General features: G+C 44.3%; 1 protein-coding gene across 1 annotated transcript; it reads left to right on the forward strand.

The window, feature by feature from the left end:
• Positions 1–14,055: 14,055 nt before the first annotated feature.
• LOC125088569 (zinc finger protein 665-like) lies at positions 14,056–24,571 on the forward strand. Its single transcript, XM_047709772.1, is given in 11 exon segments — positions 14,056–14,152; positions 18,397–18,540; positions 21,759–22,085; positions 22,088–22,420; positions 22,423–22,721; positions 22,878–22,956; positions 22,959–23,378; positions 23,381–23,476; positions 23,559–23,901; positions 24,132–24,228; positions 24,515–24,571. Coding segments are annotated over 11 exon segments (2,292 nt in total).
• Positions 24,572–27,748: the final 3,177 nt, after the last annotated feature.

Consider the following 27,748-nt stretch of genomic DNA (forward strand, 5'->3'; position numbering starts at 1 on the left):
CATCAAACTTCAGAAGTCAAACTGCTTTCTTTTTGATGTCTTTTAAAGATTATTTATTTTTTATTTATTTGACAGATCACAAGTAGGCAGAGAGGCAGGCAGAGAGAGGAAGGGAAGCAGGCTCCCTGCTGAGCAGAAAGCCCGATGTGGGGCTCAATCCAGGGACCAGGGTCCCTGGGATCATGACCTGAGCCGAAGGCAGAGGCTTTAACCCACTAAGCCACCCAGGCGCCCCTCTTTTTAATATCTTAATATCAGGGGTATACTAGCAATACTACATACTTTCGTGTTTTCTGCTGTACTGAAAAAAGTCTGTGAATGAGAAATGCGAATACCTCAAAAAAGTGGGAAAGTCTCCTGTAAGGCGATCACAGGCTTGTTGAATATTTCAAAGTTTTCAAGTCATTTGTTTTTCTGATTTCTAATTCTTTTTAACTCTGTTTTAGTAATCTATATTTATGGAAATAATTCTCAATTTTCAAGTTAAGATAAAGTTTGAAGTAATTCCTACAGGTTTTTAAAATCTATTAATAATCGGGGCGCCTGGGTGGCTCAGTAGGTTAAGCCTCTGCCTTCGGCCAGGGTTATGATCTCAGGGCTCGATCCCCACATCGGGCTCTCTGTTCGGCGGGAAGCCTGCTTCCCCCTCTCTCTCTGCCTGCCTCTCTGCCTACTTGTGATCTCTCTCTCTGTCAAATAAATAAATAAAATAGTTTTTTAAAAATCTATTAATAATCTTACTTACTGTAATTAGTATTGTTCATGTGTCTGCACAGCTTAAAATGACTATTTCAAAAGATCTACCTATTATATCAATTTTGATAAGATTACTTTTATGTATTTTATGTGTTTTTCTATACCTCATTATATTCCGTATAATTCTTATTTCTGCCTTTTGCTGGATTTACACTGTATCTTTTTAAAAATTCTTGATTTGGACCTGTAGGACATAAAATGTCCAGTGAAGTTTTAATATGTAAGTTTGCAGCTAACTTACTTCCTTTAGATGCTTCTTCATTAAATAAATACCAGAAGCTTGAACAAGAATTTTCTTAATTTTTCATGTACAAAAACTAGTTATCAAAACAAATAGTGACTATCTTTTAGGTTTTCAATATTTAAATATTTCTGAAAGCACAGTTTTCCATATACTATAATTTGACAGATGATAAACATTATCTGTCTTATTACAAAATATCCTACATTGTGTGTTGATGTAAAATGAATAAACATTTTAGAATCTCTAAGAGAAGGTTTTATTTGAGCACAATTTAGGACAGCTGCCCCAAACCAACAATCTCCACAGGGAAGAAAGTGCTCTAGAGAATGAAGAGGTTTTACAGGATTGTGTAATTTTTGTCCATCTTGTAAAAGCTCAAAAGATTATAGATCAGCATTTAGTTAGGAACCCCTCTCCACTTCCTCCTCCTCTGTGCATTACATTTCTCTCCTTTTATCTCTGGACTTGCCGACTGATGTAGGAAAAATATTAGGTCTTGAAGCTGATGGCCAAGAAAGAATTCTTGAGACGTCCTTGGTGCAAAAGATGATTTTATTAAAGCATGGGAACAGGACGCTTGGGCAGAAAGAAGTTGCCCTGGGGTCATGAATAGGGGTCCATTATATACTTTCAAAATGGGAGAGGGTTAGGGATAGGGTAAGTCTCCAATGAATTTTGGAAACAAGGTTTCCAGGACTTTGAGGGGGCTAGCTGTTGTTAGGAAAACGTCGTTTATTACCATCTCATAAAACCTGAGTCATGAGACCCTCCAGGAATGTATCAGTGGGCCATATGCTTGGGGGATGATTGGCAACATGTATCTTGGGGGGAGGGGGAGGTTTAGAGATAAAGGAAGTTTCCAAAACAATTTTTATATGTTAAACAAAGTAGGCTTACAGAATCCTGGGGCAAGGCTGGGCTAGGATTGCCTTTTGTCCTAGGCAAAGTGTCAACACTGAGGCAGTTGAGTCCCTAGAGGAATGACAATCTGTCTGTTTCAAGGACTAGTCAACGGGCTGTAAGTAGTAAGGAAACTTAATAATTTTTCTTCTGCCTTTGTTTCCCACATCACCTATGGTTTGCCATTGCATGCATGTCCCAAATGGCAATTCTTCTGCTATTCCTAAATAAACCCATTTCAGGATAAAATAACTGGCTGTTAAGGTTGATATATATGCTGAATATATATATGATCTATACTTAATATATAAATATTATAGTGTAATGTAAATATTCAGCTCATATTAGTTCAATTTTTCTCTGGGCCAAATTTAAGGTCATCTTTGATGGATGTTCTTTGTGTGTGTTGTAAGAACAAATATAAATTAAAAGTAAGAGACGTAGTTCCTCCTGTTGAAAACAAGGTTAAAGATGACCCTTCCTTCCTCTTTTTTTTTTGGTCAGAACATTTACCTTAGAAGACTTGCAAGTGTAAGTACTTTCTCAGTCTCTTTGACATGTATCTTTTATTTATTTATTTTTTTTTAATTTAAGATTTTATTTATTTATTTGACAGAGAGAGATCACAAGCAGGCAGAGAGGCAGGCAGAGAGACAGGAGGAAGCAGGCTCCCTGCCGAGCAGAGAGCCCGATGCGGGACTCGATCCCAGGACTCCGAGATCATGACCTGAGCTGAAGGCAGCGGCTTAACCCACTGAGCCACCCAGGCGCCCCGACATGTATCTTTTAAAAGACTGTTCTGTGTGGACAGATGTTTTTGTGATTTGTTCTGCATAAGCGGCCCCTTGGACCTGTAGGTACACATGCGGGCTAAGGAAGTTTGTTTGTGAGGCTCATGCATCCCCTCTCCTGCTCCAGCAAACACCCCCCCACCCCCGGGAATCTGGGAGGGGAGGCAGACACACTCAGCCCAGGCTCCTTGAAAATACAGAAACATGATAACATGGAAAAGCAGCTCTCTCCAAACTGCATGTAGGTGAACAAATGTTTAGTTTCAAACCCTGTTATTTTGCCCTATAAATATGGCCCTTAGGGGGATGGTCGGTTGGAAGTCTGAGCTGAGGGGAGGACTCTCCGCCCAGGCCTCTCGGTCAGGACTCCAGCCTGGCTGTCTCCACGGGGCTTCCCCGGCTGACGAGGCTGGATGTTGCAAGTACCCAATTTGATGTAACTTTGCCTTATTCTCAGCTACTGCCTACCATTGTCTTCATCCATGTGTAGATTCCTTTCCTCTTCCGTTTTGCACTGGCCACCCCAATTACACGTAGTTAGGAAGGTCTTTGTGTAATAGACGGTGCTGTCCAGTCCTCTTACTTGGGGACTAATTATTATTAGTGATATGATTTGAAGTAGTGGGGTTCAGAGCGGACAGCCAGGAAAAAATCCTTGAGACGTCTTTGGTGCAAAAAGGTGGATTTATTAAAGCACGGGGACAGGACCTGCAGGCAGAAAGAGCTGCACTGGGGTTGTGAGGAGTGACTGATGATGTAAGGTTTTCTATCCTGTGGTGGGGGGGGGCTGGTGACGTTAGGGTTCCAGGAAATTGAGTCTATAGGTTTCTGGAGATTGCTTTTTTCTTGTAAATCGTTAAGACAGCTGCAAACTGACGGAGACTCCTGTCCCTGCAGGACTGTGATCTCTATCAGTTAACCATTTGTTTTTCCCTTTCCTTGGTTCTAGGGCAGAGAGGAGTGCCTGAGGAGTGACACACATAGCCCACCTGAAGGACAGGGCTTGTGGGGTGTCCGCTAGTGCTTTGCCCTCAGCATCCTTAGGAAGACATGTTTGTCATGGGTTCTATGAAAGGGTAAGTTTTCTGTCTTTGCAATCTCTTAACTGTGTGCCGGTAATACACATCCAATTCTGGTTTAATGCTTATTCAGTAATAATTTTTTTTTTCCTTTTTCCCAGCCACCTTTGTGGAGAGGATTTCTGGGTCAGGAGAAAATTTGTTTTTATTTTTAATTATATAGTCTCATCTGCTGATGTGGAATAAAGACTATGTCTGGGACAATTCAGTTCCGTTGTGTTTACTAGTTTGGGGGCACTAAATCCTCAGTAAGCCCTCCCTGTAGGGTTACACAAGACCTTCCTGTAGGTTTCTGCACACACGGAGTTTTAAGGTAATACCCAGTTCATTCACATTTAAATGTACTCTCTACAGGACCAGTCTGAAAGAGAATTCACATAAAGCTTTTCTTCTTAGGTCACAGAAGATAACAAGCCATTCTTCACTTAAAAAAAATTTTTTTTTTAAATTTATTTATTTGACAGAGATCACAAGTAGGCAGAGAGGCAGGCAGAGGGGCGGGGGTGAGCGGAGAGCTTGATGCGGGGCTCTATCTCAGGACCCTGAGATCGTGACCTGGGCTGAAGGCAGAGGCTTAATCCACTGAGCCACCCAGGCGCCCCCAAGCCTTTCTTCACTTTAAAACTTACTCTCATCAGCTTATTTCTCTGATAAGGAGAAACTCTCTCTCACTTGAGAATAAGCAGTGCTAAACTGACACCCAACAAAATGGCATTTCCTTTTCTATTTCCCATTCACCCGGGAGGCCAAACTGTACACTGGGCTCAGTTCCCCAAGACTTTCATAGGAACAAGACCTGGGATATGAGGTGTGCTGGGAGAAGGCATATGATAATTTGAATTCACCTACCACTGTTCAAAGGACCACTAACTTTTTTTTTTAAAGACTTTATTTATTTATTTATTTAAATATTTTATTTATTTATTTGACAGATAGAGATCACAAGTAGACAGAGAGGCAGGCAGAGAGAGAGAGAGAGAGAGAGGGAAGCAGGCTCCCTGCTGAGCAGAGAGCCCCATGCGGGACTCGATCCCAGGACCCCGAGATCATGACCTGAGCCGAAGGCAGCGGCTTAACCCACTGAGCCACCCAGGCGCCCTAAAGACTTTATTTATTTATCTGACAGATGGAGATCACAAGGAGGCAGAGAGAGAGAGGGGGGAAGTGGTCTCCCATGCAGGCCTCCATCCCAGGATCTCGGGATCATGGCCCCAGCGGAAGGCAGAAGCTTAACCCACTGAGCCACCCAGGCGCCCCAGGTCCACTAACTTTAAAAACAAAACAAGACCAAAAACAAAACAACAAAAAACTCTAATAATTTTTAAAAAAATTGTTATCTAGTGTCTTGTTATAATTTATAATTGTTGAGATGTTTCCAACTGTGAAAAGGAAAGCTTTTTTTGTTTTGTTTTGTTTTTAAGTAATCTCTACGCCCAACTTGGGGCTTGAACTCACAACCCTGAGACGAAGAGTTGCATGCTCCACCAACTGGGCCAGCCAGATGCCCCCAAAAAGAAACGAATCTTAGTTTTCAACATAATTGGCCCCCAGAGCTTTAAACATTTACCTTAAAACTGTTTGAAACATAATCGAGATAGGCAGGAGGCAAGGCATCGCCACAGAAGACGCAAGTTTCCAAACCAGGGAAAGAGACCTGCGAGCAGAGAGGCGGGACTCCAAGGCCAGGCCCCGCCCCTGGACCGGCCCCGCCCTTACCAGAGGCTCCGCCCCCGACTTCACCACGCCCCCTTACTATTCCCGCGTGAGCTCGGTCCCTCGCCGCCCGCCTCTTCGCGGCGCACGTGCGGGTTCCTGTAGACCCGGAAGCGGATATCTCGGAGCAAAGGTTCCGCAGCGGAGCGTGAGTTTCCGTGTTTCTCGTTTAAACCCGCTCCTCGCAGTCCCCTCTCCTCCATAGCCGGGCTGTGGGGGTCGCTACGCGCCTTAAATTCCCCGCGCCGGCCCCTGTACCCCAAGTGAATGCAGACGTCGCGGTGATAGGTCGGGCGCGGGTCCCTTTCGGTTTAAACTCGCAACCGGGTGCTCTGGGCACTTAGGTGTTGGGTCTACGCAGACGCCGGCTTCCCCGTCCGTGTCCCGCTTGGAGCTTCTTCGGACCCCGTCGCCCGCCCCGCGCCCGGTAGAGACCCCTTCCGCGGGGTGGAGTTACGCCCTTGGCGCCCCACAGCCTCCCTTTCTGGGCCCGGGTGGCGGTCCCTGTTATCCCCCCACGCCCTTCCGGAGAGAGAGAGGCCGCGTCCTTCTCTGGGCCCTGGGATTCTCGAGAACTCACCCCGCTTCTGGAACAGCGGCCCTCTGGGCAGCTTCTCAGGCCCCCTCCCTAGTCCCCTCTATCCCTGACCCCGCAGTGCGGTGGGTGACCTGGGCCTGCTTCGTGACACTCGGTGTTGTCCCCCACCGCGATAGTGCGCTCTTGTAGGAGGCGGGCGTCTTGTCCATCCCACCCCACACCTGCTGAGAGTGTGGTCGAGGGAGGTGGGGGGAAAGAGACTGCGACTGCGACTGAAAGATAACGTGGAGGATGGTGAGGGACTTGCGAAGAGACAGAGAATAAGCTGAGAAAGCAGGTGCAAAGCATAGGGAAGTTAGAGGAAAGCGGGATCTCCAGGGAGGTGAAGGAGGACGACACGGGAGAAGGGCCCGGGTTCAGGGGTAGGAGCCGAGGCAGCGTTGGTGAGGCAATTCAGATAGAGGTTAGGGGGAGAGGACAAAAGAGTTAGAGCCTTGACCGAGTGAACAGGGTGTAGCTGAGACAGAGGAAACAGGTGACTGGGAAAGTGGGGGGAAGAAACGGACCAGAGTGGAAGTGTAGCTGCCTGGGGGTGTTGGAGAGAGGGGTTATAACGGAAAGAAGAGAGGAATGTAACAGAGAGCATAAAAGGCGCCTAGAAGGGCAAAGAAAGGCAGAAATGCATGGAAACTGGGGTAATCAGAAAGATTGGGGGGAGAAGTAGAAACTAGAGGGGACACAAGTTGCAGAGTGCGGAGGAACAGGTGTGAGAGAAGGGGAGCGCCTGGGTGGCTCAGCCCTCTAAGCCTCTGCCTTTGGCTCAGGTCATGATCTCAGGGTCCTGGGATCCAGCCCTGCATGGGGCTCCCTGCTCAGAGGGGGAGCCTGCTTCTTCCTCTAGACTCTGCCCCCACCATGGCTCATCATCTCTCTCTCTCTCAAATAAATAAAATCTTTAAAAACAACAACAAAAAAGGAACATGTGTGAGAGAAGGAATCCAGACGACAGACAGTGGGTCAGGAGAGGGGAACAGAATGAGCAGATACCAAGGGGGAATACAGAAAAGGAAAAAAAAAAGGGTAAATGCGGAGGTAGATAGAATGAGAGAGGAAAACACATGGTAGTGAAAAAAAGAGGGTGGACCTCAATCCAGATGATTCTGAGTTGACTGGTTGTAGATAATTCAGTTGTGGAATGCTGCTTTGGGGCTTTGCCATCCAATACATTTATTTTGTCTAAGTTACCTGGATGAGGATGAAAATTTCAAAACTGGCTAAAAGGCTTGTGGCTTTTTATTTATTTGCATCAGAAGATAATTTCCATTTGCAAACCCTGTTCAGCCTGGGGACAGGGACTTGATTCAGTCAGCTGTGGGTCACTCTCTTGCCTTTGCTTGGGCTGGGACTGGGTGGGGGAGGGGAGAAGTGGGACAAGCAATGACTGTCCCTACACACTGCCTTTGTAAAGGACTCTTACACTTACTGTGTGTCTTTGTGGGATTTTTTTTTTTTGGTAATGGGTTTGCTTTTTTCCCCCTACTTCTCATATTTGATTCAGTATTCTTGTTGTAGCTTGAGATAAATCTCAGTTGCCACTATTTTTTTTCTGTCAATTTATTTTTTATTATTTTACTTTAAATTCAGTTAATTAGCATATAGTTTCAGAGGTGGAGTTCAGTGATTCATCAGTCTTATATAACACACAGTGCCCATTACCTCATGCCCTCCTTAATGCCCATCACCCGGCTTTGCCATCCTCCCACCGCCCCCCAGCAACCCTCAGTTTGTTTCCTATGATTAAGAGTCTTACGGTTTGTCTCCCTCTCTGATTTTGTCTTGTTTTATTTTTCACTTGCCACTTTTCTATAAATAATTATTAACTTCTGAAATAAGCTATGGTGGCCTCCTATACTCAGGTCATGTTATTCTTTCTCAGAATGATATATATTTTTTAAGTTTTTATTTTAATCATACAGTCAGTGTGATAGATTCTTAATTTTTTTTTTTTACTTTGTCACCAGAATTATTTAGATTTTTAAAAGATTACAAGGTGTTTGCCTTTTAAATTTTTTTCTGGTTTAGATTGAGCATGCATGCTTTCTCCTCTCTCTCTCTCTCTCTCTCTTTAAAATATTTATTTATTTTACAGCAAGGGTGGTGGGCGGAGGGGGAGCACTGAGCACAGAGCCTGACCCAGGGCTCTAGCCCATGACCATGAGATCATGACGTGAGCCAAAGTCAAGAGTCAGCTAAGTCACCCAGGCGCCCCTCTTCTCTATCTTATATTGGGAAAGTTTTTTGGTAATTACTCCGTTTTCCTAGGTTGTTTCTGTGAGTACTTGGTAAGGTTGTCAGTGGCCTTTTAGTATTTGAAACCTAGTTTAACCACCTGCCTAACGCTCCATCTTCTTCCGTTATGTGATCTCTTAAAACAGTGGGTTTTGAGCTGCTAAGTTGATGTTTCCCTCACCTCCCTTTCGTCTGCTTCTCTGCAAATAGAAGAATGACTGGATTGACTTGAAACTTTCTTCCAAACAAAAGAATCTCCAACAAAACCAAAATTAAAAAAAAAAAAAATTTGCTCAGGGTTTATTTCTATAGCTGACCCTCTCTCAGTGTGTTCTGCACCGAGTTATGCAGTGGTTATGTTTTTGCAATTCTGATTTTTAAATGTTTTACTCTGATTTTCTGGAAAGGGGGAATTAAATGCTTGATGTCAGTGTGATCAGACTTTCAAAGAAGCTTCTCTTTTGCTCGGGCATCTGAAAGAAGGTCCTGGTGCCTCAAGGGGGAGGATGGTAAGGACCAGCTGCTTCTGGTCCATCAGACTCCATTTCAGAATTCACTGCACCTGGTTCTCATCACTCAACTCAGACCTCGTCAGAATGATCTACTCTGGCCTCAGTGAGCCTCCTTGTAACATGGAGATGGGACACTAGACCAGAAACTGAGTCAGCAGTACTGACTCCTGAAATCATTGGTCAAATTGGGTCTGTGCATGGTAGTTCTTTGTGGATGGAGTGCCCAGTTGTCATTTGAATTTTAAAATGGGTGCCAGGCCGCCAAAACCGAAACAAAGGAACACTAGGATGGAGGCAGAGACACAGGCTCCGCATCCTAGACCATCGGCACATGATTCTCTCTGCAGCAGGGGGGGTCTCTGTAGGCAGATGGTAGCGCATCGAGCCCTCCGAGCCCTCCGCTGGCCTCCTGTTGTCACAGGACGAGCTCCGCGGCCCTATGTCATCAGAGCCCCTGTCAGGTCTCCAGCCTCCTCCTGGGAGCTCACACAGTTCCACAGCTCGCTCTGCCCCAGTCACGTTCACCTTGTCTCTGTTCCCAGACACCAGCCTTCTCTGTCACAGGACCTGGTCCCTATTCTTACCGTCTCTCTCTAAATCGTCTCGGCTCTGGCCCTTTCTCCTCCTTCAGGTGTCGGCTCAGAGACGTCCGGCCTCTCCTGCCCACCCGTCGTCTGAAGTGCCCGTCCCCTGCAGGTTGACTTGTGTCCATGGCAATCACCCGGATGTGAAAAGCTCTTCTCCATTGACTGTCTAGAGTCTTTGCTTTCCCTGCAGTGGAGGCCCCCCGGCTGACTGCTGCCCCTTCCTTTGGGCTTGGGTTGAGATGCTTCCCGGGTGGTCCTCAGGAAGACCAAGGAGTGAGGGCAGGTGATGAGGGTGGTGCCCATTATTCTGGAAATCTCAACACCAATTGATCTAAACCTCCCGTGGCTGCTTCTTTTACTCAAAATAAGAGCAAGAGGATGTGCTGAAGCCTAGAAAGCCCTGCAGCCCAGGGTCCCCACACGTGTCCCCCGAGGTGTCACTGCCCTCTGCCAGCCTCCGGGCGGTCCGCACTGTGCGCATCACCAGGGAGCAGCTGCGTCTCGGGCAGGGGCTTTGCCTTCCAGCAGGTGATCTGCTCAGGCTCATGGATCCTAATTTCCATTCAGGAAGGGTGGGGACAAGGTCAGGAGCCCGAGGGGCCATAAAACAGACACCCTGAAGAACTAGAGGTCTTGTAATCTGCTGTGAATGGGGCCGGGAGGAAAGATCTAGGGGCTTCTCTGCCTCTGACATCCTCACTGAACTCCATCCAGCCAGTCTTGGACTGTTTTTTTTTTTTTTTTTTTAATTTATTTATTTGACAGAGATCACAAGTAGGCAGAGAGGCAGACAGAGAGAGAGGGGGAAGCAGGCTCCCCGCTGAGCAGAGAGCCCGATGCGGGGCTCGATCCCAGGACCTGGGATCATGACCTGAGCCGAAGGCAGAGGCTTTAACCCACTGAGCCACCCAGGTGCCCTCTTGGACTGTTTTTTTTTTTTTTTTTTTTTTTAAAGATTTTATTTATTTATTTGACAGAGATCACAAGCAGGCAGAGAGGCAGGCAGAGAGAGAGAGAGGGTGAAGCAGGCTCCCTGCTGAGCAGAGAGCCCGATGTGGGGCTCGATCCCAGGACCCTGAGATCATGACCTGAGCCAAAGGCAGAGGCTTAACCCACTGAGCCACCCAGGTGCCCCCCTCTTGGACTGTTTTTAAGCTGGACTCTGTGTTGTCCCGGTTGCTCACAAGTGTTCCCAGCAGGGCCAGCTTCCTGGTGTCCAGAGTGAGGGCCCAGCACCCTTCAGTTGGCCCTTGTGCCCATCACTGCTGTGCTGTCCGTGCCCAGCGGTCTCTGTGCCGTAGCCAGTTTGCTTGTGGCACCTGTGGGGCGGGGGCAAGGCAGGTGGGGGGATGGAAGTGAGACTCGGGGTCTGTGGGAGCGACGCAGAAGCAAGTGTGGGGCCTCCAGATGGCCCAGTGAAGGGCGTGTGCGTGTGTCCCGAGCATGGTTGTGGGGCCAAGGGGTGTGTGGCTCCGCCGTGAAGGGGTGTCCTGGTTCTAGCAGGAGCACCTGGAAGTGGGTTTATGGGTCATTGTGGGGCTGCCTGGGTCCGTTTGGGGTGCCACGGTCATAGCTCGGGTTCCCTGGGACGCAGACGCCAAGGCTGAGATTTGCCTGCCGGGTTTATTGGGAAACTCATGCTGACGCCCGAGGAGGCACGAAGGGAGTGGGATTAGGCAGAGACCCGTGACCTTGTGCTGTTGGTAGAACCGAGGCCCGAGCGGCGTCCACAGGGAGAGCTGGCCTCTGCAGCCAGGGGCCTTGGTCCTGAGGAAGTGGATCTGGAGGTGCCCCCAGCAACGCTCCCCCCGGTGACCTCTGGGGGGTCTTTCTGGCATCCTTCCTGTACCTCGTCATGTTTTGGCTCTTTGGAAGTTACGTGGTCAGCGGGCGCAGGTGGCCGTATCTCAGGCAGACACAGAGACACACAGACCCCAGCCACTTTCTGGTCACTCTTCTTCCATCTGTAGAACAAAGCATTCTCGATTAACTGTTCCCCCCTTATTAAGGATCCTTTTTTGTGCTCCATTTCAGAGCACAGTACACCAGACACTCTCTGTCTTCAAACCTTGCTTTCAGTCACCGCTCTGACCGCATCTGGTCAGGCTTTGACAGTCCCTGTGCTGCTGAGACTCTCAGGGACCGCCCTTTCGTCAGTCCAGTGACGGGTTCCTGCCATCATCCTCCTGCTCTTGTCACCAGCCTGTGGCACAGTTGACTGCTCCCTCTTCCTTGAAAGACTGATTTCCTTTCCCTCCTCTACACAGCTTGTGCCCTGAGCTCTGTGTCCCATGTCCATGTGTCTGTACATCTCTGCTAGGATGTAGATCTAGGATGTGTCTGTATATCTCTGCCAGGCGTCTGACAGGCGCCTCCACCTTAATTTGTCCAAACACGATCCTGACCTTTTCTAAGGGTCCCATACATCTTGGTTAAGGGCCATCCTGTATTTCCTAGGACTTACATACACATCTGGACATGAACCTAAAATATGTAAGAAATTACAGTATTTGCAAGTGTGTTAATAAGATAAGTCAAATGTTTACTTAAAATGACAGGAAGAACAAAGATTCTAAATTCCCTTAGAAGACCACACCCTCCCCATCTGCGCTCCTCTCCTGCGGGTCCCGTCCTTGCCCTGCTGCAGCCATGCAGGCCTTTTCCCCTTTGCTGGGCCCAGGCTGGCTCCTGCCTCAGGGCCCTCCCAGGGCCTGTCCCTCTGCGTGGAACTGTCTGGCCCCTCAGATGCGGGCGGCAAACACCCTCCTTCCCCGAGGTCCTCAATCTGCTACCACCTCCTGAGGGAAGCCTCTTAACACCCCACCCCACACACACACCTCTGCTGCCTGCTCTGCATGTTTCCTTCTGCCCCTTCCCCTTCCAGATCTGGGTGCTGGTGATAGCGGGCTCCAAGCGGAGAGCAGGTGGGAGGTGGCATATCTTAGGATGGCTGTCAGGAAAAGACAAGAGAGAGCAAGTGTTGGTGATCATGTGGAGAGCAGGGAACCTTAGTGCACCGTTGGCAGGAATGTAAATGGGTGTAGCCATTTTGGAAAAGCGCGTGAAGGTTCCTCCAGAAATTAAAAACAGAACTATCATGTGATTCAGCAGTCCCACTTCTGGATCTATGTCCAAAGGAAATGAAACCAGTATCTTGAAGCGATATCCGTACTCCCATGTGCATTAATGCATCCATTATTCACAACAGCCAAGGTATGAAAAAAACCTAAATGTAGACAGAGCAATGGATTAAAAAAAATTTTATATATATACATATATATATATATAAAATAAAATTTGGCCATAAAAATGAAGGAAATCCTACTGTTTACGACAACCTGGATGATGAACCCGGAGAACATTATGCTGAGTAAAATAAGCCAGAGAAAGACGAATGCTGTGTGGTCTTGCTGATCTATAGAACCTAAACACGGCAGACTCCTGGAACCATAGAGTAGATTGGTGGATACCAGGGGCCGGGAGACTTGGAAAATCGGGGAGATGTTTGTCCGAGGTGCCACCTTCCATTCGTAAAATGAATAAGTTCAGGTATCTCATCTAAAGAACAGTGACTGTAGTTAATCATAAAGTATTAAAGACTTGAAATTTGCCTAGAGAGTGCATCTTAAGTGTTCTTGCCACACACAAGCACACAAAATGATAATTGTGAGGTGTTGGATGTAAGCTGATCGGGACGAGGATTTCACAGCGTGTACACACTTCGGATGCTCACGTCATACACCTGAATAGACATATTTGACATATTTTAAATAGACACATTTAAAGCTGGGAAAGAAAAACGGGAGGTGTATTGATCCTGCCTCCTCTGGGTGGTGCCCAGTCCCGGCTTCACATGCGATTGCTCAGGCGTCTTGCAGACACATCTTTGTGCCCCCGCCCCCCGCACAGATTTCCCTTCAGGTAGTTGGGGCGCAGGGAGAGCAGCCTTGCTAATACTTAAAGTGCCGCGGGTGTTTCTGATCTGTATTCAGCACAAAGCACCAAGGCTCCGGGTCCTTCGTGTCTGAGGGCTGAGATCTGGGCTGAGGGTGAGTGGGGTTCTGCTCCACGTGGGGTTCGATCACGGCCGGTCTGCGATTTGAAGGGGGGTCAGTGCAGCTGCGACCCCCACCGCTGCGTGTCTGTGAGGGCTTCGCCGGGAAGGGAATGCGATCTGAAGCAGGGGGAGGCAGAGCTCACTGGTCGGTGTTTGTGCAGGAGCCCCTCCTGCGGCAGTGGGCAGCAGGGCCCGTCTCTCCCGCATGGTGAGGGCTCCCCTGTGTGTGTGGTTGTGGCATCGGGTGGGATGTGATCATTCGAAGCATTAAACGTTGTATTTTCAACTTTCAAGGCTGACTTCAGACACTCATGTTGCCGGAGGAAGAGACTCAGAGGAGGAAGAGAAAAGAAAGAAGAGTCCGGAATGGCCTTTTCTCAGGTAGACCCATTCTTGGTTGATGTTCCGTTTCTCCTTCCTATCGCGCTTGCTAATCTCTAACGTACCCTTGACCCGTGCTCGTTCGCACTCACTCAGGCCTTCCCTCGTCCCGTCCCCACTTAGATTTCTCCTCATCCTGACCCAGGGGCCTGGGGCCTGTGAGGAGACGCCATTGGGCGCACCCCCATGGGCTTCACCCCAGGCGTAGATGGGAGACACCGGTGTGGGCCCCGTGGTGTCTGTGCGGCTGGGCAGCACCGTTGGGGTCGCTCGGGGGCCACATCTGGGTGTGCTGTCAGCTCTCTGTAAGCTAGGGTAAAAGAAACTGCACATGAAGTCATGTATTAATGTCCACAAATCCTTGGTAACTTCTGGAAAAGGAGACCAATACGGAGAAATCTGTTCTGCCTGTTATTATACTGCATGTGAAGCTGAACAGGTGAGTCACTACCTTCAAAATTTTAATGATTAGGGGCACCTGGCTGGCTCAGTCAGAAGAACACGTGACTCCTGATCTCGGGATAGTGAGTTCGAGCTCACATTGGGTGTAGAGATGACTTAAGTTAAAAAAAAAAAAAATTCAAAATTTTAATGATCGGGAATGGAATGGAAAGTTTTCTTCATCATCAGTTTTAAAATATGAAATCAACCTTTTCGAATTTGGATGGCTTTTATTTCTTTTCCTTGGTAATTTCTGCAGCTAGGATTTCTGGAACTCTGTTGAATAGTAATGCTGAGAGCGTGAATGCTTGCCTCCTTCTTCATCTTCAAGGGAAAGCTTCCCATCTCTCAGCGTGGAGTATGCCAGCGGTGTACATTTTATATACGGCTTTGGTTATGTCGGGGTGCTCTACCCTTCCTGGTTTGGGAGTGTTTTTATCCTGAAATGTTGTTGAATTTTGTCCAAAAGGCTTTTCCTGCATTAATTGAGATGTTCAGGGTTTTTTCTTTTTCCCCTTCTTTCTGTTAGTATATTCTGTTAGTGTATTACCTTGATTGATTTTTGTATGTTGAATCATCCTTATCTTGGAGGAATAAATTCCACTTGATTATGACAGATACCCATTTTGATGTACTATTGAACTTGGTTTGCTAGTATTTTGTTAAGGATTTTTTAAAAATTTTTATTTATTTTTAAAAATTTCTTCTCAACGTTCCAGAAGTCATTGTTTATGCACCACATGATTAAGTATTGATTAGGGATATTGGTGTGTAGTTTTCTTTCGTTCCTGTGTGTTTATCTGGGACTCATATCAGAATCATGCAGATTTTATAGAATGAGTTTGCAAGTGTTCCATCGTCAATCCTTTGGATGATTTTTGGCAGACTATGTGTTAATTTTCCTGGAAATGTTTGGTAGAACTCTTTGGTGAAGCCATCTGGTCCTGGGCTCTTCTATGTTGGAGATTTTTGATTCCTGCCTGCATGTCCTCTGTAGGTACAATTCTGTTCACATTTGTCGCTTCTTCATGATTAGGTCCTGGTAGGTTGTATGTCTCCCCAAATTTATCCTTGTCTTCCAGGTTATGCATTGTTGGCATGGAATTGTTCCTAGCACCCTCTTAGAGTCCTCTCTAAAACTTTGTGTCATTAGTTGTAATGTCCCCTCTTTCATTTTTTTTTTTTTTTTAAGATTTATTTATTTGGGAGAGGGAGAAAGAGAGCATGGGGAGGGAGGAGTAGAAGGTGAGGGGAGGGATTCTTAAGCAGACCTCGTGCTGAGCATGGAGCCCACGCGGGGCTCAGGCTCACCACCCTGAGATTGGGACCTGAGCGGAAACCAAGATCAGAGGCTTAGCTGACTGTGCCGCCCAGGCGCCTCTGTTGTTGTTGTTGTTTTAAATTGGTCTAGCCAAGGGTTTGTCAGTGTGTTAATCTTTTCAAAAACTCAACTCCTGGTTTGCCAATTTTTGTATTTTTTATCCTCTTTCATTTGCCTCTGTCGTACTCTGCTGAATTGGGTTCAGATTGTTCTTTTTCTGCTTCCTTGAAGTGTAAAATTAGATTTCTGATTTGAGATCTTTCCGCTTGTTAATGTAAGTATTCACCATGTAGACACTCCTCTCAGAGCTGCTTTCACCACATCCCTACTTTTGGGTTAGTTACATTTTCATTTTCATCTGAAGCTTTAAAAATTCCTTGTGGTTTCTTCCTTGACCCATTGCTTAAGAATGAATTGTTTCAATGTCCACATTTGGTGGATTTTTCTATTTCCTTTTTGCTGTTTGTTTCTAGTTTCAATTCACTGTGGTTAGAGAAGATGCTTTTTATGGTTTCAGTCTTCCTAAACTTGTTAAGGTTTGTTTTGTGGCATGACATGTGGTCTGTCGTGGAGAATGTTCCGTGTGTGCTTTAGAAGACCATGTTCTGCCCTTGCTGGGTGGAGTGTTCTGTCTCTCTGGTGGGTCCTGCATTTGGTAACGGTGCTGTTCACGTCCTCTCTTACCTTCTAGATCTTCTGAAACTGGGTCCTGGAGTCTGCTGTTAGTATTTACTTCATATATATTGAAGGCTCTAATGTTATGCACCTATGTGTTTCTAATTATTGCATCTTCCTGGTGAATTGACCCTCTTATTGTTATAATGTCCTTTGTCTCTTGTGGCAGTTTTTGTCTCATAGTCTGTTTTGTCTGATATAGCCACCCCTGCTCTCTTTAGGATCCCATTTGCATGGAATATCTTTTTTTTTTTTTTTAAGATTTTATTTATTTATTTCACAGACAGAGATCACAAGTAGGCAGAGAGAGAGAGAGGAGGAAGCAGGCTCCCCGCTGAGCAGAGAGCCTGATGTGGGGCTCAATCCCCGGCCTGAGCCGAAGGCAGAGGCTTTAACCCACTGAGCCACCCAGGCGCCCCTCACGTGGAATATCTTTATCTCTCTTTCATTTTTAGCCTATTTCTGTCCTTAGATCTGTGAATTTCAACAGTTCCAGCTCTTTGACTTTCTCTCTCACTGTTTTTTCCTCCTTTAGCCAGAGGAATCTGGTCCCTACTCAGGCCCGCTGTAGGCTGGTGAACGGGAGGAGCCCCAGCCAGCCTCTGTCCATCAGAATGTCAGAGGAAATGCATACAGTTTTTTGACTGGGTCATAACATTTGGTGAAATGTTCTTGCTTAATAATAATAGTTTTTCCCCAACTTCCTTTTTGTCATTTTTTTCAAGTGTCTATTACTGTGATACATGTTTTTAATCATAATCTGTTCGGGGTGCCTGGGTGGCTCAGTGGGTTAAGCCTCTGCCTTCGGCTCAGGTCATGATCTCAGGGTCCGGGGATCAAGCCCCACATTGGGCTCTCTGCTCAGCAGGGAGCCTGCTTCCCGCCCCCCACTACTGCCTGCCTCTTTGCCTACTTGTGATCTCTCTGTCGAATAAATAAAAATCTTTTAAAAAATTAAAAAATTTTAAAAAACGTTAATCTGTTCAGTTAGTGTTTAATGCCAGTGACTCTTCTAATCTTCAACTCTTGCTTTATTAGTGGAATAAACAAACTATTTGATTTTGTTAATGCTTATGCATCTAACATTTAATGGTAAAATTGTGTTTATATTTTTGAATTCAGGTATTTTATAGAGACTGGAGTTAAAGTATTCTATATTTTTTTCCATGTTTGTACCATCTCTTTACTAGTCTACTATACAGTCATATTGACAAACTGAATTAAGTAGTGTATACATTTTCATTTTCTCAAACATGCTGAAATACATGTGAATGAAAATTTTAAAAAATCATTCAAAATAACGTCGAGAAGGAAGTCTTCTCATTTTGGTTAATTTGTGTTGTTTATATGTGTGCACACACATGCATGGTTGTGAAAGTCCATGGTTTTTATAAAAGACATCATTTTGTAAATAAATTTCATGTTTTTTAGCAGTAGAAATTATATCTTAAATATATACCATGGCCTTCAGTTCTTTCTACATTGTCAGGTTCATGATTTAAATAGCAGGATAGTAGTAAGAATAGTAACATTTAGGGGTATCTGGGTGACTCAGGTCCTGATCCCAGGGTCCTGGGATAGAGCCCCAATCCGGGCTCCCTGCTCAGTTGGGGAGTCTGCTTCTCCCTCTCCCTCTGCCTGCTGCTCCCCCTGCTTGTGATCACTCTCTCTGTCAAATAAATAAAATCTTAAAAAAAAACCCAACAAATTTCTAAGTTATTGGCATTGTTATCCTCAACACGGTTTTTTAGATTCTGACTTCTCTTTAAAGCCACTGTGGATTTTGTCATCTGAAGATAGCAGTCGTGTTCTCGCTCATCTAGATAGCACTCAGCATCTGGAGCGTAATATGTAACACTTTGTAAAGACAACGCAGTACTGACTTTTTATGTGTATGCTTCATGTCATGTGTTGTCCACAGAAATTAGAAATCCACACTTACTTGGAGGGCATCATAATCTCTGGGAATGCATAAGAAATTAAAATTAGAGACACATAAACTGCTCAGAATACCTTAGCATGGATCTGTTGAACACTCACTTTATCAGTTTGTTACTTAGATTTTTCTCTTCTCATTTTGTGTGAAGAGCTTTCCCATGGCCTTTTGATGAGATGTGTTTTCATTTCAGGGACACCTGACCTTTAGGGATGTGGCCATCGAATTCTCTCAGGAGGAGTGGGAGTGCCTGGACCCTGCCCAGAGGGCCTTGTACAGGGACGTGATGGTGGAGAACGACCGGAACCTGGTCTCCCTCGGTGAGGAAAATGTCCCTCCAGAAGTGGGGGGTCTGCCCTTGGGTATCTTTGCATTTTCCCTTGCTTGTCTTTCGGGACGCCCTCCCCTGCTTGACTGAGATTGAAGCCCTATTGACTCAGAAATGAAAAGCCTCATAATGTGGCATCTGGATTTCTACTTTTCTCTTTCTTTAGGGGTTGTTCTAGAGTTTAAGAGTGCATAAAACCAGATGGCAAACTTTTAAAATCTCCAGTTTCCTAGTTTTCTTCCCCTGTGCTTTTGACTCAGTAGTTTTGGAAGATAGCTATACATCTGCATGTTACACTGTTTCCTACGCACATAGGAGGCAAGCAGTGGAGGAATTTGTGAAGCATTTGTTCTAGATCCATCCTCTCTCAGCTAAACAAAGAGCTGGGATTCTGGAAAAGCCATAGCACCTCATGTTCATGTTCTTTTCTTCTTATAAACGGGAATTTCTGTTTCTGACCTGAATATTATGTCCTTTTTGGAACAAGGGAAAGAGCCCTAGACTGTGGAGGGCCGAGAACAAATAGCGTAAAACCAAACAGGTGGGAACGTGTGACAAATGGGAACGCAGAAGGGCAGAGCAGAGGCCGCAGCGTTAATAGTGTCTGAGAAACTCCGCACTAGGAGAGTTCTGTGGGAAAATAAAGGCTTCTTGTCAGCTCTGGGAGGAAGTTTTTCTCCTCGTTCATATATTACTCAGTCTTTGGTGGCGCAGTCGGTTAAGCATCTGACTCTTGCTTTCAGCTCAGGTCATGACCTCACAAGCCCCACGTTGGACCCCATGCTCAGCGGGGAGGCTGCTTGTGATTCTCCCTCTCCCACTGCCTCTCCCTCAGCTCTCTCTGGTGCACGCTCTCTCAAAATAAACAAAATCTTTTAGAAAATACAAATTAGTGCTGTTAGATGGTACGGAATATTGCATGTTTTTTAGTATACTCCAAAGTTACTTCTGTTTAATAGAAGATAACAACTTTGTCATGTTTATTATGAGCTACCCCTTTGCATTATATTCTGTATGTTTTCATTTTGCAGTTCTCAACAGTTTTGTCTTTGATCTCAATAAATTAAAAAAAAAAAAAAGAACACACTCTGAGCTACATATATTTGGGGACAATGAACTGGATAACTAGAGGGCGCTGCATAGGTAGGAGATTGCTCTGTTGCTTGTCTGTTACATAACCACATGCAGGAAATCGTAATTGTGACTTCTGACTTCTATCTCCAATCCCTGTATAATGTATTTTTCTCACCTGGTATTTTAGAAGTCAGTGACCTCAACATATTTTCCAGTTTTAATATTGTGCCTCTTTCTAGAATAAATCTTTCTTTTTTTTAAATTGCTTTATTTATTTATTTTAGAGAGAGAGAACACATGAGTGGGGGAGTGGCCAGGGAAAGGGAGAGATTCGTAAGCAGACTCTGCACTGAGCATGGAGCCTGATGCAGGGCTCGATCCCACAACCTGAGATCATGACCTGAACTGAAACCAAGAGTCGGATGCTTAACCAACTGAGCCACCCAGGCGCCCTGTTTTTGTTTTTTTTTTTTCATTCTCGAGGGGAAATATTTAAAGCTCCATAGACTATAATTTTCTATAATATGGTTACGTACTATTTATTGCTGGTTTTATCAAGGGTTACTAGAATATTTTATTTATTTTTATTGTGCTTTACAGATGTTTTATGCACTATAACTGACATATGCCACTGGTTAATATTGTAAAATGCCTATATTTCATGGGTACAGATAGTTTTATAACAAGTATTTATAAAATTTCATTTTGTAAACATTGTTTTATTAATTTTTCATTTTCTGGGGCACCTGGATGGCTCAGTAGGTTAAGTATCTGCCTTGAGGTCAGGTCATGATTGTCATGATCTCAGGGATCAAGCTGTCATTGGGCTCTCTGCTTAGTAGGGAGTCTCCTCCCTTTCGCTCTCCCTCTGTGTTCTTTCTCAAATAAATAAATCTTAAAAAAAAATTCTTCATTTTCTCAATGCTGTATTTGTTTGCAATTCTGGATTGCCATTTGTTTAGATTATTCATTAGATGAGCTTATCTTGGATTACTTACCATTGTAATATGCTATGTGTTCTTCAGCATTTATTTATATACAAGTATATGGAAAATTATATATAATATTTTTTTCTCAGTTATGAGACATATATTTACTGCCAACCAGTATGTGCTTTGGGGTCATGGTGGAAAAATACACTATCTTACAGCAAGTGGTGGTGAGGATGTGGAGAAAAACGAACCTTCTTGCACTGTTGGCAGGAATGTGCTCTGGTGCAGCCACTCTGGGAAAGCATATGGAGGTTCCTCAAAAAGTTAAAAATAGAACTACTAAGATCCATCAATTACATTACTGGATGTTTATCCAAAAATTACAAAACGCTAATTCAAAGGGATACCTGTACCCCTATGTTGATAGCAGCGTTATTTACAATAGTCAGATTATGGCAGTGGCCCACGTGTCCGTCAATAGATGAATGGATGAAGAAGATATACATATAGCGGAATACTGTTCAGCCACAAAAAGAATGAAGTCTTGCCATTTGCAACAGCATGGATGGAGCTGGAGAATATGATGTTAAATGAAATCAGTCTGTCAGAGAAAGACAAATACCATATGATCTCACTCATATGCGGAATTTAAGAAACAAGGCAAACAAGCAAAGGGGGAAAAAAGAGGAAAAGAGACAGACAAGAAACAGACTCTTAACTATAGAGAACAAACTGATGGTTACCAGAGGGGTGTTGAGGGGGCGCTGGGTTTAACAGGTGACGAGGATTAAGGAGGGCACATGTGATGAGCACGGGGTGGTGGATGGAATGGTTGAGTCACTGTATTGTACACTGAAACTGTATAACACTGTATGTTAACTACACTGGAATTAAAAAAGAAAGAAAAATACCCTTTCTTTGAGAGCTAACGTAATTTTGTACGTACGGCATGAGTGTTTTTGTCATTGGGTGTTTGAAACTAGGCTGTCCTAAAATTAATTTGTATTACAGTTGAGCACTCTTTCTTTAGCAAAAAAAAAAAAAATTATGTTCCTTTAGTCTTCCTAAAATTTTGACGATCGTGGGAAGTTTTATAACTGTTCAGTAGAAGTATTACTTTTGTTGTAATTCTGTGTTTTTAACACGTAACGTTTATTTGTGAGCTGTAATTAATAGGACACCTATGGCTCTTTATATCTTATAGATGTCTCTCCTACACATGTGATCAAGAAATTACAATTAAAGGAGAACAATAATACAGGAGAATTATTCCAAACAGTGATGTTGGAAAGGCATGAAGGCCATGAAATCAAAGATTTTTACTTCAGGGAAATCCAGGAAAATATGCATGAGTTTAAGTGGCAGTGGAGGGATGAGAACATAAACTGCAAAGAAATGTCTGTGACCCATAAACACAGTCTCACTGATAGAAGGGGTCAGCATGGTAAAAGTGATGCAGGAAACGAGCACGTTATAAGTAGGCTTGCATTAAGTTTTTGGGGTGAACTACACATGTTTCAAACTGAAGGGAAAAATTTGAATGTAATGAAGTTGAGAAGTCCGTCACCAGTGGTTCCTCAGCTATGCCACCTCAGAGAATTCCTCCTGTGGTCGAAACCGGCGTTGCTAATAAACATGGGAGAGATTTTATTTACCTCTTGACACTGGCACAACAGCAGAAAGCACATAGGGAGAAACCTTACAGATGTCATGACTGTGGCAAAGCCTTTACTCAGGGCTCACACCTCACTAGACATCAGATAATCCATACAGGAGAGAAACCATATAAATGTAACGTATGTGGGAAAGTCTTCAGTCAAAATTCACACCTAGCAAGTCATCAGAGCATCCATACCAGAGAAAAACCTTCAAATGTAATGAATGTGGCAAAGCCTTTAGTCAAAATTCACACCTTGCAAATCACCAGAGAATACACACTGGAGAGAAACCTTACAAACGTAATGAGTGTGGCAAAGCCTTTCGTGTGCGCTCAAGCCTGACAGACCATCAGGTAAACCATAATGGAGAGAAACCTTACCGATGTAATGAACGCAGCAAGGGTTTTTGCCAAAGTTTGAAGCTTGTAAAACATCACAGAATTCATAGTGGAGAGAGACCACACAAATGTAATGGGTGTGGTAGAGCTTTTACCCAGAGTTCAAGCCTGGTTGACCATCAGAAAAGTCATACTGAGTCATTGCCATACAATGTAATGTGTGCAGCAAAGCTTTCGTTGTGCATTCAAGCCTGATAAGCCATCAGGTGATCCGTACTGGAGAGAAACGTCATAAATGTAATGAGCGTGGCAAGGCTTTTCATCAAGGCTTCACACCTTAGGCATCATGAGAGAAGTCATACTGGAAAGAAACCATACAAATGTACTGAATGTGGCAAGGCCTTTAGACTAATGGTCTAACATCACGATCTGCCAAAGAATTTCATGCTGGAGAGAAACCTTTCAAATGCCACGAGTGTGGCAAAGCCTTTACTCAGGGCTCACATCTCACTAGACATCAGATAATCCATACAGCAGAGAAACCATATAAATGTGATATATATGGGAAGGTCTTCAGTCAAAATTCACACCTAGCAAGACATCGGAGAATCCATACTGGGGAGAAACCATATAAATGTAGTGAATGTGGTAAAGCCTTTGGTGTGCAGTCAAGCCTAACTTACCATCAGGTAATCCATACTGGAGAGAAACCTTACCGATGTAGTGAATGTGGCATGACCTTTACCAGGTGTTCACACCTTAGGCATCATGGAAGAAATACTGGAGAGAAACCATATGCATGTGTTGAATGTGGCAAGACCTTCGACAGTGGTCTGACATCAGGATTCACCAAAGAATTCATGCTGGAGAGAAACCTTTCAAATGTAATGAGTGTGGCAAAGCTTTTACTCAGGGCTCACACCTCAGTACACATCAGATAATCCATACAGAAGAGAAGCCATAAAATGTAATGTATGTGGCAAAGTTTTCAGTCAAAATTCACACTAGCACTTCATCAGAGTATCCATACTGGAGAGAAACCTTACAAATGTAAAGAGTGTGGCAAGGTCTTCAGTCAAAATTCACACCTTGTGAATCTCCGGAGAATCCATACAGGTGTGAGACCTTACAAATGTAATGAGTGTGGCAAGCCTTTTAGGAGGGGTTCACACCTTAGTCTTCATGAGAGAATTCACACTGGAGAAAAGCCGTACGAATGTATTGAATGTGGCAAGGCATTCAGACAATGGTCTGACCTCAGGATTCACCAAAGAATCCATTCTGAAGAGAAAACTTACGAATGCCCTGCGTGTCGCAAAGCTTTCACTCGAGGGTTACACCTTATCAGATAATCCATACTAGAGAGAACCTTACAGATGTACTGAACATGGCAAGGCTTTTAGGTATTGCCTTAAACTCAGGGTTCACCGAATAGTTCATATTTACAAGTGTAACAAGTGCGGCAAAGTTTTAAATTAGTACTCTTCACTAGATATGAGTAAATACCCGGTAGAGAAACCACACAAAGGTAGCGTGTGTGGCAAGGATTTTACCCAAAGATCAAAAATTTGGGGAATATACTAGAGCAATACATTATGAATGCAACGAGTGCGGCAGAGCCCTTACCTTGAGTTCCAGATACTTTGCAACAACAGAGTCCATGTTGAAGGGCAACCATGTAAGTGTGGCGGAGCACTTATCTGGGCCTCACAATGACGTCAGAGTCTACATCTGTCAGAGAAACCACACAAAAGTAATGTGTATGCTAAGGCTTTTGCCCCAGCGTCAAAACTGTGGAACATCAGAGAATTTATATTGGAGAGCTAACTTATAAATGTGAAGAATGTCGTCATCAAATTTCATCAAATGTTCAGACTTCTGAAGTAATGAGAGAATTTGTCCAGGGGAAACTACAACAAATATGCCAAATGCAGAAATGCCTTTAAGGAACCGTGTGTCCTCAGGATTCACCAGTGAAGTCGTACCGGGGAGAAGTCTTGCAAATCCGATACATGTTTTGACCAGTTGACATACCACACGCCAGAGAATCCAAGAATAAGTGGGATAATTAAGTCTTTAGTTCTCTGCGATTAACCTGAGATGTTACTGCAGAATAATTATATCAAAAGTTAAAATTCCTGTATCATGGGAACAAGGACGAGTGGAAGTAGCTCATTATTTTGTTTATAAGATACTTACTTGTTGAAAATGCTGCATTACTATTTGTGAGTTTCAACCTGAAGTTTGAAATCTCTTGATCTTAAACCTTCCTTGTAGGCCCTTCCTGATGGTCTCTGAGGAGGACTCATAAGATGAAGGGGCCTGCTTCACTGGGTGTGACTCCTTCATAATCACGTTCCCTGCACCAGCAAGGACACTGAGTTGTCAGATTCGGTACTGTGTGAATTTGCATGGGGGAGGGGCAGAGAATAATGCATAACCTCCATCTAAATTGTGTTTGTTACGTTCAGGGCCCCCTTCTCTAGAGGAATTACAGGGACTGGCCTTTTCACGGAGGACAGTGAGAGTTTGTTTCCTAGGGACTGATTATGTGGTAGAAACAATGCAGGGGAAGATGGTAATAGCCATTCTATACTGTCATTGACAAGTTGGTATATTATTAAAGACAGATTTCCCTTTTCTTGGAAATTGAAGAGAGCAGTTACCTGAGAGGGCAGTGGAATGGGGAGAATCAGAACTGTAGGGACACCTGGGTGGCTCATTTGGTTAAGTGTCTGCCTTTGGCTCAGGTTATGATCCCAGGGTTCTGGGATCAAGTCCTGCATTGGGCTCCCTGCTCAGCAGGAAGCCTGCTTCTGCCTCTGCCTCCCCCCCAAATTGCGCTCTCTCTGACAAATAAAATCTTAAAAAAAAAAAAAAGAATCAGAACAGTTATATTCATGATTCATAGTTAACTCCTGCCACTACGTTTAGCTACTGTTTTCTTCAAAATGTATCATAGCTCTCATGCTAATTAATAAAGTTTAAATAATTTTCACCATAACCTTGAATGAGTCATGTTCTTTTTCCAAAAGTTTATCCCACGTCTGTAGAGTACTTCGTACACACTGTCAGTGCACCATTAGGCTCTCAAGCTTGAAGGAATCTGTAACAATTTCTCCATAATGCGATCAAAGAACGGTTTGGGGATTGTATGCTTACACGTTACACTAGAGTTATTCTCTGCGTACTCTGCCCCAGGATATTTATGTGGTAGTGGGGAAAAGGCCGTAGCAGTGCAAGTTCAACACTCTGATTCCCTAAAACCTGCCTTCGCACTCATGAATATTCACCATATGATTTTATGTCTTCATGTATTATGTGCCCAAATAAAACCCATGGTATACACCTTAATTTAAATAAAGTGAAAATAGGAACATAGTAAACATGAAAAATCCAGAAATAAAATAAGTTCAGAAATTAGGCTAAAAATAATCTATTTTGAGCTTGGAGCACCCATGAAAAAATTTAGGATGAACAGTATATAATGGGAACACTTGCTTGATAGATAAACTAGAAATTTCATATATACACCCCCCAGTACTCTTCTTGTTGATTTGCACTTGTGGCCACCCAGTGGAACAGGTGGAACCCTAACCAAAGCTGGCTTTGGCTATCACGACTAGTGATGCCGTGCTCTAAAAGCATTGTGAGAACATGTGTTACCTGATGAAGATTTCTAGGGCGGGCATAGTAGACTGCCAAGGTGATCCAAGAATGACTTGGGAGAACAGGAAACGGTGACCGGTTTGGTGTATTAACGGTGGTTACTGGGTGGGGTGGGGATGGGGCGAAGGTGCCTGCTGTGGTTTGACCTTCCAGCTGGCATCAAAGGAGGGAGCACCCAGGTTTTTTTTATCACCTTGCCCAAATGGGCAGAAGAGAGGGTGTAGTGAGCCTTAAAAGTGTCAGTAGTCGGGGTGCCTGGGTGGCTCAGTTGGTTGAGCAACCGCCTTCGGCTCAGGTCATGATTCTGGAATCCTGGGATCGAGTCCCACCTCGGGCTCCCTGCTCAGTGGGGAGTCTGCTTCTCCCTCTGATCCTCCCTACTCATGCTGTCTCTCTCAAATAAAATCTTAAAAACAAAAAAGTGTCAGTAGTCAACCGTCGTAGTAAAACACTGAATATTTACTCTTGAAATTCCTGATTTCTTGGTTGGGAAAGACAAGATTTTCTTCAGGCTAATAATTTATTACATTCCCTTTCCTCCTTTACACATAGGTTCCATTATATGATACGGTTGTTGAAAATGCTTATCAAATACTATTTAGATAAATTGCCTTAAGGTATTTTTACATAGGTTTAATGCAAGTTGTTTGGAAATGTTTATTAGATAATAAATATTACTAGAAGCAATTTTCCAAATGATTTTAAAAGTTCAATTTTGAATTAGGGTCTTAAGTAATATGTTACATGATCCCTTTTTAATTGTAGTAAAATGTGTTTTTAGATTTTATTTATTTGACAGAACAAGCAGGGGGACAGCAGGCAGAGGGAGAGGGAAAAGGTTTCCCACTGAGCCAGGAGCCCTCTGTGGGGCTTGATCCCAGGGGATTGTGACCTGAGCCTAAGGCAGACCTTAAGTGAGTGAGCCACCCAGGTGCCCTCCCCATGTTTTAAAATACAATTTTTCCTTCCACACATTGTGACCCAGATTATATGCTTAGTTTACATTTTTCCCATTTTGCACCAAGGGATACACAAATCAGTGGGTTGTTTTGCGACTTCTGTGACATGAAAACGAACATAAGACAGTGACAGGTAGAAAGTGTGTACAAAATATTAAGAGTTCTTTCAGGTCTTAAATAACTTGAAAGGCCAGATGGTTAAGTGAAATCTCTTACTGAGCGTTGGCCGTGGTCAGGTGCTTGAAAATCAAGTGTGTGGAGGTTAACAAGCACACGGTGAAGTAAATGAAAATATAATGATGTAAGATAGTCACTGAGATTCCAACTGTAGTTTCTGACAAGGGGATAATCCGTATTACCAAATGCCCTGGGTCCCTCTGCCATTTCCCAGTGACCGGTATCTCTCAGATCCAGGGGACCCTGCCCTGGGACATCTCTTCGTATTCTACTTTTTCTTTCTTGAGCAATTCTGCATGTACTACTGTATTTTTTATTTCAGTTTCCAGGTATAAACTGCTAGTATACAGAAATGCCAAAGATTTTTTGCATGCTTTCATATTTCAACACCTT

The sequence above is a fragment of the Lutra lutra genome, chromosome 17 (assembly GCF_902655055.1).
Source record: "Lutra lutra chromosome 17, mLutLut1.2, whole genome shotgun sequence".
In the NCBI taxonomy this organism is placed as follows: domain Eukaryota; kingdom Metazoa; phylum Chordata; class Mammalia; order Carnivora; family Mustelidae; genus Lutra; species Lutra lutra.